Raw genomic sequence first — 11,754 nt, 5'->3', positions numbered from 1 at the left:
TGAAATGACATGTTTATTTCTTTATATCTTTATTAATATCATCATCCTATTTAGACTGTAAATTAGTTTATAAATCTTGTTAGTAGTTTGATAGTTAATAAAACATTGTTCACTTTTTTTAAAAAAAAAGCTTTACTTTGTGTATTATTGTCTCTATAATTGATATTTTATATTAAATTTTAAATGATAACTTTTACGTTGTACAAGGTTAAAATAACATGGATGACAGTTGCCGTTAATTCAGCGATTTTGACAGTTGTTTTCGCTTTTGGTTAATAGAGGCAGCACAGTCGAATTTTGATAATAATTGAAATCAACATATCGATATAAAAATATCGAATCAAACTGTCATTAGTTAATTCTATATCGTAAACAGAAAATGATCTGTTCCAAGTGGTAAATTGTACAAGAATTGACATGTTTTGTTTTAATTTTAATTATTTTATAACAATTTCAAATAAAATCATTATGAAACTGTCATGTGCGCCAGCACCTTCACAATGTTTATCACTTTGACAGTTAGCGTTATGGTATATAGCAAAATGGCTGGAAACTGAATCAAACTTAAATATTTCGTTGTGATATTTGATGGCGAAATGTGTAATGTGATCAAATGTGGATAAAATGTCAAAACAAGTTAAACGCAAAATCACTGTAGAACTTCCTAAAGCGAAGGAATTGTTGAAAAATCGACTGAGCGTGTTTGACCGATTAGGGACCAAAAAACAGCCGAAAACAGCTCCAGATCAAACTGATTCTGAGGCGAAAGTTTGCAGGCAGTGGGCGCAGCAAGGGACTTGCTCTTATGGCAAATCTTGTAAGTATGCCAGTACACATAAATTAATAAGCCCGTCCAAACAGAGGGCTGCCAAAATTCCGCAAGAATCGATTGCGACCAAAAGAAGCGAGGAACCTAACAAACGTTTACATTCTTCAGTAGTAGTTCGAACGGGAACCGGAAAGTCCGAAGCCTCACAATGGACCGACAATGACTTGGAGTGTGCTGACGCTGATGCTCTAGAGAAACGCAGACAGCAACTGCAGCGAGAACTTGAAGCTCAGATGAAAATGGAGTCCAAGAAGCCAATTAATGTAGTTGCTAAGAAAGAAGTGAAAAAACATAAGTCTCCGACATCTTCTTCTTCCAGCTCTGCAACAAGCTCTGGTAGCAGTTCAAGTTCAGATGATTCCAGTTCCAGTTCAAGCACAACTTCTCATGAATCTCGAAGAGTAAGATTAAACGAAAGCTAAAGTCAAAAAGAGCATCCAGTTCTTCTTCTGAATCTGGGCACAAAAAGAAGCCAGCAGTGAAGGTTGTGAAATCAGGTCACAAACATGCTGTTAAGTCCATGAAAGTATCTACATCTCTGGTTCAATAAAAAAGAAATTAATTGACAAAACCATACGCAAGAAATCTATTTCTCCAATTAGTAGATCAAGAAAACGCTCACTGACGCCGCCTCAAAAATCAAGAAGTATTTCAAAAACTTCACAGTCACGTAAGTTGGCACGTTCACCAAAATCTGATCGAAAAAACACCTCTTTGCATAGTAAAGATAAGCTAAGACATGAAAAAGAGAGAGAGAAAGAAAAATTACAATTAGTAAGTAAAGCTGAAGTTAAAGTACAACAAAGAGGTAGAAGTCGGGATAGAAAAGCTATTAAATCATCAAGAGTAGTTTCTGAAAGTAGAAGTGTAAAAAATGCTACTAGGCAAAGATCAAGCTCAGCAAGGAGAAACTCCCATTCTAGAGAACAGAAAAGAAAGTCTTCCTTAGATAGAAAGGTAAGATCATACTTAGCATAAATGTTATCAATTTCTAGCTAAATATAATATTTAGATAAAATACAATTTTACACATAATATGATTATTAATTTATCTATATTAATCATTTAAAAATAAACCATAAACCCTTTGTTATAACTATTTTATTAATTAATTGATTTAAATATATTTACTTCTTTATCACAAAATTATATTTCAAGGCTTCACCTGCCAAATCTAGAACTAGTGGTTGTGGAAGCAGTAGCAGAAGAGACAAAACCCCTCCTCGAGATGATGCATCTAGAAATCGAGATGATAGGAAGCAAGCTCCAAATTCTTCTGATAGAAATAATCGAAGAAATGATTTAATAAAAGTAATTATATTACAATTACAACTAATTAGAATGTTTAACTTTACTTTTAAATTCTTTTATACAAGAATTTTCCATTGCAGGACCGAAAACATAATGAGCGTGACACTGATAGAGACAGAGATAGAAGAGAGAGGGACCGTATTGAAAGAGAACAAGCTCGAGAAAAAGAAAGGGAGGAAGCTTTGGCACGGTGCCAAGAACGTCAGCGAGAAAGAGATAGGATTGCTAAACGAGAACAAGAGATTTCCAGAGGTAATTAAAATATATATTTGTATCATATACAGTAGTAAACATATGTGTGCATACACATATGAGTTACTCTGCATTGAATTGCTTAATATTTGAACTCAGGCAGTAGTGATATCCATTTTCTCTTGAAAATTTGATGTAAAAATATATTTGCAGTTGAAATAGCCATTTAGGGCACTGTGGAGTTAAATAGAAATGTAGTTTAATTAATTATTATTATTATTGTTATTATTATTGTTATTATTATTATTATTATTACTATTATTATTTTTATTATTATTATTATTATTATTATTTTTATTATTATCTTACTATTTCTATTATTGTTATTTGTTATATTATTATTTTTCTAGTATTATTTTATTATTCTGAAATTTTATTTATATTATTTATTAATCTTATTTTTATTATTATTTGCTTATATTTTACATTAAATCATATTACGGATATTATTTTCATGTAAATTTTATCCTTTGCTCTTTTATTTATTTAAATTTATATTATTATTTATCAATATTACTTGATGTTAATGAATTAGCAGTTGTAATAATTATTGAAATTAAAAAAAAAAAATTAAAAAAAATTTTTTAAAGCCAAAACCGGGAAGACGACATTAATTTCTGCTAATCCGGGATTGGGGGAGGTGTCATTGTGCTGAATATCTTAAATATGATGTAAAATCAGTTTTTTTAATGTGGAATTAATGTTTTTTCCAATAAGAATTACTGGCTTTTAGTAGGGCTTTATTATTTTATTATATGCTATAATAAATCATATATGTTTTCTTTATAATTAACTTTAGTAAAAATTAGCACTTGTGCAAGGCGTTCAAAAAGTTTCTCTTCATATTTTTGGTAATTTACATAAAATTGAGAATGAAAGTATGGGATTATTAATGTGAGAGACTTTTTAACTTAATTAACCGGATTTTGGAATTTTGGCCATTTTCTCAGTATAGCATACTGTTAGCATACTGGGTTGTTATAATTTTATTATAAAGTTATTGCAAATATTTAATTTAATAAATATATATTAATGAATATTTGTTGGACAACCCGGGACAGAACATCTAAATCCGGGACAAATATTCCTTTCCGAAAAACCCAGGATACAAGGTGAAAATCCAGGACCTCAGTTTAATTGAGCTCACTGGTCTGCCTTTCAGCATGATCGCACTCAATATTTTATATTTATATAAATACATATTTTTATGTTGGAAATATATGCATATTTTGAATATCACCATTGTATTTTATCTCATTAATAATAATAATTTGTATTAAATTACTCTAGAACGAAATGCAAGAGGCAGATCCCGCGGCGGACTTGATAAACCTGATAGAGATAAACCTGCACCCAGACTTCTTCCTAGACCAGGAGAGAGAGCTTTAGCATTGGCACAAGCAACAGGTAAAAAAATACTAAGTAGTAATACATTTATTTAATAAAAAATGACTTTCTTTAACATAGAGCATATTAAAATGCACAATATGCATGTAATCTTATTACATATTTATTGAAAATAAACTTTCAATTTCTAGGTAACACAGAAAAATTGGCAGCATTGGATAGAGCACATGCTAGAGAATTGAGAGGTGTTAGTCGTGATCGCCACAGAGACAGGTTAATATATTTAAATTCATCAAGTAATTTTTTTTGCAATATGTAAGTATTATTATTTATTATAGAGAGGATAGCTCTCGGGATCTAAGTTCTGGTGGCAACAACAATGGAAGTGCTGCATATCATCACCATCATCATCAGACGCGAAGGGGTACCCCGCTATCACCAAGATCACCTCCTCCTATAGTTGTTAGGGAACGAGATAGAGAGCGCGATAGAGATCGTGATAGAGATAGGGTTAGTTATGATGGGGCTATGGGAATACCCTATGATGATGATGGCTTAGAAGGTGATCCACAAGCAGTTGCTGGCAGAAGACATGGTGAGTTAGATTGATGCTAGGGAAAAGACTTCTCAAAATAACTGCAGCTTAGGGTTAACATAATAAAGTTAAAGTCGTCATTACTTAATAAATTCTTATATTTCATTTATAATTTTTTATTATAGGGTACAGCAGTCCATTTGAGAGAGACAGAAGACGTGAGGATTGTGATATATGTTGTTGATAGATATGATGAACGGCGCATCGAAACTACAGGTGATCTATCCAATGCAATCTTTTGCAATGTTTTTTTAAATCTTGTTTTTTTTTAATTGTGATTGAATTTATTTATTTCAGATGAAAGATCTATACATCATTGGGATCGCGAAAGATCGCGAGATAACAGATCTAGATCAGGAGGACGTGGCATGTCTCAGACTATGTCTCCAAGACATATGGCTGGTATGGGAGACTGGAGAGAGGTAATGATAAATAGTTTGATTAAAAGTCTTACTGTATTCATAGTAATATTCTACAAAAATTGGTCGTTTTTTAATGTGAAATTAATTTTAGCGTTCGCCGATGATTATGGAGGGCTCTCGATGGACTCCACCACATGGTCACTATGAAGCAGATAGAGATAGAGATTCATTGCATGATCATAGAATGTGGCCAGGTAAGTTAATATGTTTTATAATCTTTAGAAATAAATCAATAAGAATTGAGATTCAACTATTTAGGTAAAATGTTCAATTGTTTATTTGAAAATAAAATTTTCTCTTTTGCTAAAAGCTGTCTTTTAAACATACCTATAATATCTGTAATTGTATAAATAAAATTAATTTGTTTAACACATTTTATTTTATCCACATCTGGTTCTAAAAATGAATGTTATTTGAGTGTAAATGTCAACTATAATCAGTAGTACATACGAAACACGGAACGTGCATATGCTTCGGCATAGATATTAATTAGAATCACTTAAGCTCACGGCGAAATTGATTTTTATAATATTTTAGACTACGAAATCTCTCTTTATACGAAAATACTCTAATATTTTGTTATAATATTTTATAAAAACTCTTATACAAATACTTTATACAAACTCTTTATACAAAAATACTCTAATATTTTTTTTTTTTTAATATTTTAGACTACGAAATCTCTCTTTATACAAAAGTTTCATCAAAACCAAGAAAAATAGTATTAACATTTAATTACCAAGAAGCGGCCCGACCGATCTCTACCAAAAACTTACCAGCCATTATCCCAACCATTATCTTTCAAACATTTTCTGAATTTGTAAAATCGATTCAAGATTGTGAGCTAAAACGCGGACGAAAAACTTACATTTTTCTGTTAAATACAAAGAAACGGCTTGGCCAATCGTCGCACAAAACTGATAAAAGCTAATACTTATCGAAATACATCGAATGGCTTTTAAATTTATGGAAATGGTCCAGCCGTTTTTGAGAAAACGTCGACAAAAGGTCAAAAATCGTTTCACATACACAGCATATATAACATATTTTTTCCAAATTTGGTCACATTTGATTCAGAATGACTTGGAACATCATAACATAACATAAAATTAGCAAATATGATTTTTTTATGAAGAATATAATTGATATTTATAGAAAACTATGAACTCAGATTCATGTGATGATAGTTATAAAATAATATCAAGAACAACTATACTACTATGTCATATGTGAAGATTGATACAAAGTTTTTTTTAGTTGTATATACTATACACTTAAATGAGGTTAATAGTAGATATTATATTTTTATTAGATCGAGATATAAGAGAACAACATCACAGACAATCACTACCAGAAAGAGATCACGAAAGGGAGAGAGATCCTCTATGTGACCGGGAAAGAGATCGTGGCTTACCGAGAGGAGCAGTGGGTGGAAACTGGGAAAGAGAATGGCCACAAGATCGAGAAAGACATCAAATTGCTGGAGGTACATTTTATCATAACCATTATTCATCCATTATGCCACAACATTTTATGCATTATGAAAGCATACATATTTGTTTCATTTATCCAGTTTTATTGCATACATTTCTGGTTTCAGGTGACATGGATGCATTACCAGTGCAGTCACAACATCCATATCGCCGCCATGAATCGCCATCAGTTTAAAGTTCAATAAAGCCTAAGACTTCTTTGGGTAATACAATAAGCAAAGAACAGAATCTGAAGAGGCCACTAAGAGATGAAATTAGCGAGCAAAACCCACGACCTGAAGATGCAAAGAAAAGATGCTCTGGACCAAGTGTTGAATTAAGAGATAGCTTAGTTGATGAAGATGATTTAAGTGAAATCAGTGATGATGCTGATGAGATACTGAATCGAGAAGATGTGAGTAAAATTAAAGGAAACATTTAATATATTGATATTATTATGATAGATTAGATCTTAGCACTAAAAGCATAAAATTTAAACTAATGAGGTTAACATGTTCTTTTCATGGCTATGTATTACAATTTAGGAGTAGAATTTATTCATATCTTCTCCCAGTTTTATATTTAGAACAAACTATATTAATTTCACATAGGTTGAGGAAGAAAGTTGGACGCCTCAAATGCCAGATCCGAATTCTCGTTCTCCAATTTTGAATGACATTAAAACAAATTTTCCTACACAAAATAGTTCAATAAATTTGAATTTAACTCAAGTTTTTTCGTCCAGATTATGAACCAGTAAGATAACAGACAAAAATATAAACGGCGCATGTGAATGTTCTCTTTTTGAATGGATATGTATTAAATATATTTGTACTTTATTACGAATATCAGTTGATTGCTTTATTGTTTTAGCATGTAATTTACTTTACCATTATTTGCACTATTTTTTTTTTACTTGTATAAGAATTCAGTTGTATTTATTTTTTTATAAGCAATCTGATATTTTTTATTATAATCGGTATGGTGAATGAAAATGTTTTAAATGTATTTTTTTTTCTTTATTGTTGAGTATATCCTGATTAATAGAAATATGCATCCTGATTATATCCTGATTAATAGAAAAATGCATATGCCATATTTTTAATGCAATATTTACAAGTGCATTCTTTTTCTGTACTTTTAGAAATTGATTGAGATAATTATTAAATATTTTGACAAATGGATGATAGAATTTCAAAGCTTACAGCGTTTTCAATTTATTTATTTATTTTATATATTTATTTCTATAACGCTACTTGAAGACTACATATTGCATTATTAATTATATTAACTATATTATATTATTGCCAATATTATTTTGAGTAATTCATTAAGTCTTTAATTATTTTAAAACTGTATTGTACTTTCTGATCCAATTATCAAATGTATATTGAAGCTTTGTGATTGATTGTATTAATTGTTTGTTTTCAATTAAAAAAATATCAGTTCTACTACTTATTACAATAGAATTTTTTATCCAGGAACTTCCTGATGCGTCTACTAAGAGTGAAGATCAAGATGATGTGCATTACTCACCCCAGCCACAAGAAACAGCAAGCAATAATAAAATCTCTACGAGTGTTACATCTCAAGCAGATCCTTGCACTAAAATAAAACAAGAACCTGTTTCTGTTACTCCTAAAATAAGTGAAACTATACCAAAATCTTCAACAATAAATCTTGTTGGTGCTGTGAAAGATGATACTAAGAGTTCAGTAAATGATGAATCAAAACCTTCGAATATTGCAAGTGATAGTATGAAGGTTTTGAATAGCAGCGACAGTGCATTAAAAGGTTTGAATGATAATGAAGGCAATTCTAAAGGAAATGCTGTGGCTGCTCCTGAGGATGATGTCATGGACAGTCTAGATTTTGAAGAAATATCTGATGAGGAGCTTGAAGAAGAAACAAAAGCTAAGGGTAAGAATTTCAGCATTTGTGTTAATAATAATTTAATTATTAATCCAATTATTCAATGCAGGTCTTAGTGATGTTTTGGGAGTAGACTGGGCGAGTCTTGTTCAGGAATCTAAGTCAAAATCAGTTTCAAATCAAAATAATTACAATGATCCTCAAATCCTGATGGTGTGGGTGAAAATTCATCAAACGTCTTTGAGATGAGATACGAAGAAATTTTACTCAGAGTTGGAGTATCCATTGAAATGGCAGGACATGAATTTGCATCAAAAATACTTAAAGATATTGATACTTATCAAAATAGCTTGAAAAAGAGCAAAGATAATGTAGATAGCAATAATGAAGGAGATGTTGATGGAGTAAAAGTTGAAGAAAAGACAAAAGTTGGAGCCTCCAAAAATACAAGCTTCGGTTATACTACATCCTATTGCATCCATGCAGGTTAGTATTTTTTTTAAAGTATTGTAAGAATGATATTATTTAGTAATAAAAATCCATGATAAAAGATCTATTATATGTTGATTGAATGTAAAGAGTAAATAATTATTCTCTATATAGATTACTCTGTTATAGATAACTATTTGTACCAAACTAGAGTTTTAATATTATTTATTTACAGGTGGCCAGCAGACAAAAAGCTAAAGCTCGTGAAGAACTGTTTTCAATCAATCCTTCCATTCACTATTGTCGTGCTTTATCAGCAAGACGAGATTTAGCAATGAGAAGGCAATTATGTGATCTGCCACCATATCAGGATGAAACTCCTTCTCTGAAACCATGTCCTGATATGTTCCAGGCTACCCTCAAACTACTTGAGGAAAAAACATGATCCAAATAGGCAAGTTAAATAAATTGGAAAAAGAAAATAATTTTTGGACTTAATAGACTTTTTTTTATTATTATGATTACAAAAATATTAATATACTGGTATTAGTGTTACCAATATATTTTAATATTAAAAATTGAATTTTCTTTTATATTTCGATTTTACATGGAGCTGTGAAGTGAAATGTATAAACACTGAACTGATCTACAAAATGTATATAAATTATGAATATATAATAGTATGAGATTTATATAGATATAGAGGTAGATGTTTTATGTCGATCTAATCAATAAATTATGTGAGTAAGAAAATAAATTATGTATAATATTTGGCTTTTTTAGAGATTTAACAGAAGTTAGTCTAAATATTGTAAAAATTAAAAAATACTTTAGTGTCTTTGTGTAAGTTCTGAACTTATTCTGTGCAGTATAATTCATTTGTCCAGTGGAATTGTGTTAGGGTTACCGTATAAATATATGTACAAAAATAATCTACTCACAGCATTTTAATGCTTCAATAAATTTCTTAAAAATAAAAGAGGCATACTTTTGTTTTAAATTAATTTTATTTCTAAAAATTCATTTTCAATTTTCAAGATTTATTTCCTGGAATTTTTCTTGGTGATATTTTATAATATTATATTATTAAAATACATAAATTTATAATTAGGTTATCTATAATGTTAAAATTTCAAAACAATGTACATGTGGTCAAAAAAGCAGGTGTGAATAACCTTTATTAATCTGTGGAAGAATTTTTATATTATTTTCTAACATTTTCTTTTATTAAAGATTTCAAAATTCATTTTGTTAAAGATTTAAATAATTTTAGTAAAAATAATATAAAAATATTTATAAAGTCTGAACAAATTTTACTCAAAATAACTAAAAAAATATTTATGAAAGATAAATTTTATAACATAACAGATTGATAAATATTTTATATTTTGTTATATAAATTGACTAAAACGAACAAAAAAGTTTATAAAAGAAAACCTTTATAAAACTGAAAATTTAGTTCAATATTTTATTTTAAAAGGCAGTATTTTGTATTACCTCTATTTCGTTTAAAAGTTTTATTTGAATTCATTGATCTGTATTAAAGTATTTTTGGATAGTAAATTATTCCAACTATAATAACATATAATATTAAAGTCAATAACTAGACATTAATATTTATTCAACATTAAACTAAAAATACATTTTAAATATATTGTGCAACTTTGTTTACATAAAAGATTTGTTACAACCCTGTCACAGTTGATTGATTGTAGAAAATTAATAAAATTATAGAAATTATTCACAGTTAATAAATAATAAATATAATAGATAATAAAATATTTTATTATCTAAATAATTATTTATTAATAGCCCATTATCATCAGCAAACATTTTATATCATATAATTGCTGGATGATAATAGGCTTAGATAAAAGATTTGCTATATGTAGAAAAAGATCACACGTTATTGTTATTTTTCACACTAATTAAACACAAATAAACCAACTGTTAAATAAGTTAATAGATAATCAACTGTTATGGACCTATTAGTGAAAATTTTTACTGGAATTCTTTACTCCAAACGTTTGTTTGACAGATCATACATGATGATATATAATTTTAATAAATAAAAAATCTGTTAGTACATCTTATGTACATATTATATAAAATTTTCAACAAAATGTTACATGAAAATTATTGATATTAACTGATTGATCACAAGATACTATTTGTTTAAATATAAAAAGAGTGTTATATAATGTTCTATTTCATTTTAAATTCAAATCAAAATGACGTTTGAAAAACCGCATGAAGTTAGCGTTGCATTCAATTTGAAACGTCCAATTTGCAACAATATAAAAAATATATCAACAACCAAAAATTATAACACTTCTGTCATAAGAAATAAAAAAGCTTGTTATTATTTGTGTCTCAAATAAATGTTATTGCAAAAAAAGAATTTAACAACAATATTAATAATTTATATTTAGGACAAGTTTTGATCCAAATCTAAAAAAGGTTTGACAGGCCTGCCTAAAAATTAGGGGGATAAGCATTTATCCTTGACTTTAGATGACCTCAGATATTGTTATTCCAAATTTCATGAATATCACATGCCCGTAAGTCCAATTTAAACATGTATTGAAAAATTAAAACTGTTGTCATTTAAGCTTCAAATTACACACTGACAACGGAGAAGTACAGTTTATTTCGCAATCGTTATGTTAACGTTTTCTCTTACATGTATGAAAGTTATTTAGTTAATAATAAAAATGGCTCTGCAAAGCTTGAAGGGTTTTCTAAATTGTTAAACAAATGTTCGAATCGTGTTTCATATTAACTGTAAGATGTGCATCTCAATATTATGACATAGATGATAACATATTTGGATTAAATGAGGATCAGGTTCAGGTAAATTTTTAATTAAAAGTACTATATTTACTAGATATAATTTATAAAGGTAATTTTTATCTGGTTATATTATTGTTTTAGTTGAGGAAGACCATTTTCGATTTTGCCCAGAAAGAATTAGCACCTAAAGCAGCTGAAATTGATAAAAATAATACCTTTAAGTAAGTTGTTTGGATATATCAATAGTAATTAATGGTAACATAATATTGTTATGGATTATTTTATCAAACCATTTATAGAACCAAATTGATGTGTTTTTTAATAAATTAATTATCTTACATATGACTCGAACAGGTAAATATCATATTAATGTAATTCAGTTGTCTCACGAGTGACTTAAACTGATGAATATGCATTGCCAATAATGATGAA

General features: G+C 28.9%; 1 protein-coding gene across 1 annotated transcript in view; it reads left to right on the top strand.

Moving 5' to 3' along the window:
- The first annotated feature begins 475 nt into the window (after nucleotides 1–475).
- Nucleotides 476–11,754, top strand: part of LOC113383474 (fl(2)d-associated complex component-like) — a 17,638-nt gene continuing 6,359 nt past the window's right edge. The window contains 20 exon segments of the mRNA XM_026621737.1: nucleotides 476–1,230; nucleotides 1,233–1,355; nucleotides 1,412–1,786; nucleotides 1,988–2,140; nucleotides 2,221–2,392; nucleotides 3,683–3,799; nucleotides 3,931–4,012; nucleotides 4,078–4,334; nucleotides 4,460–4,510; nucleotides 4,632–4,756; nucleotides 4,848–4,950; nucleotides 6,069–6,242; nucleotides 6,357–6,418; nucleotides 6,485–6,643; nucleotides 7,710–8,148; nucleotides 8,210–8,315; nucleotides 8,372–8,586; nucleotides 8,704–8,711; nucleotides 8,765–8,941; nucleotides 9,313–9,325. Of these exon segments, the coding sequence (XP_026477522.1) occupies nucleotides 625–1,230; nucleotides 1,233–1,355; nucleotides 1,412–1,786; nucleotides 1,988–2,140; nucleotides 2,221–2,392; nucleotides 3,683–3,799; nucleotides 3,931–4,012; nucleotides 4,078–4,334; nucleotides 4,460–4,510; nucleotides 4,632–4,756; nucleotides 4,848–4,950; nucleotides 6,069–6,242; nucleotides 6,357–6,418; nucleotides 6,485–6,643; nucleotides 7,710–8,148; nucleotides 8,210–8,315; nucleotides 8,372–8,586; nucleotides 8,704–8,711; nucleotides 8,765–8,941; nucleotides 9,313–9,325 (3,517 nt within the window). The 5' untranslated portion in view covers nucleotides 476–624.

The sequence above is a fragment of the Ctenocephalides felis genome, unplaced genomic scaffold (assembly GCF_003426905.1).
Source record: "Ctenocephalides felis isolate EL2017-DRISC unplaced genomic scaffold, ASM342690v1 CF-g0.4_SCAFFOLD_03570, whole genome shotgun sequence".
Lineage (NCBI taxonomy): Eukaryota > Metazoa > Arthropoda > Insecta > Siphonaptera > Pulicidae > Ctenocephalides > Ctenocephalides felis.
This window is presented reverse-complemented; position numbering and strand designations above follow the sequence as displayed.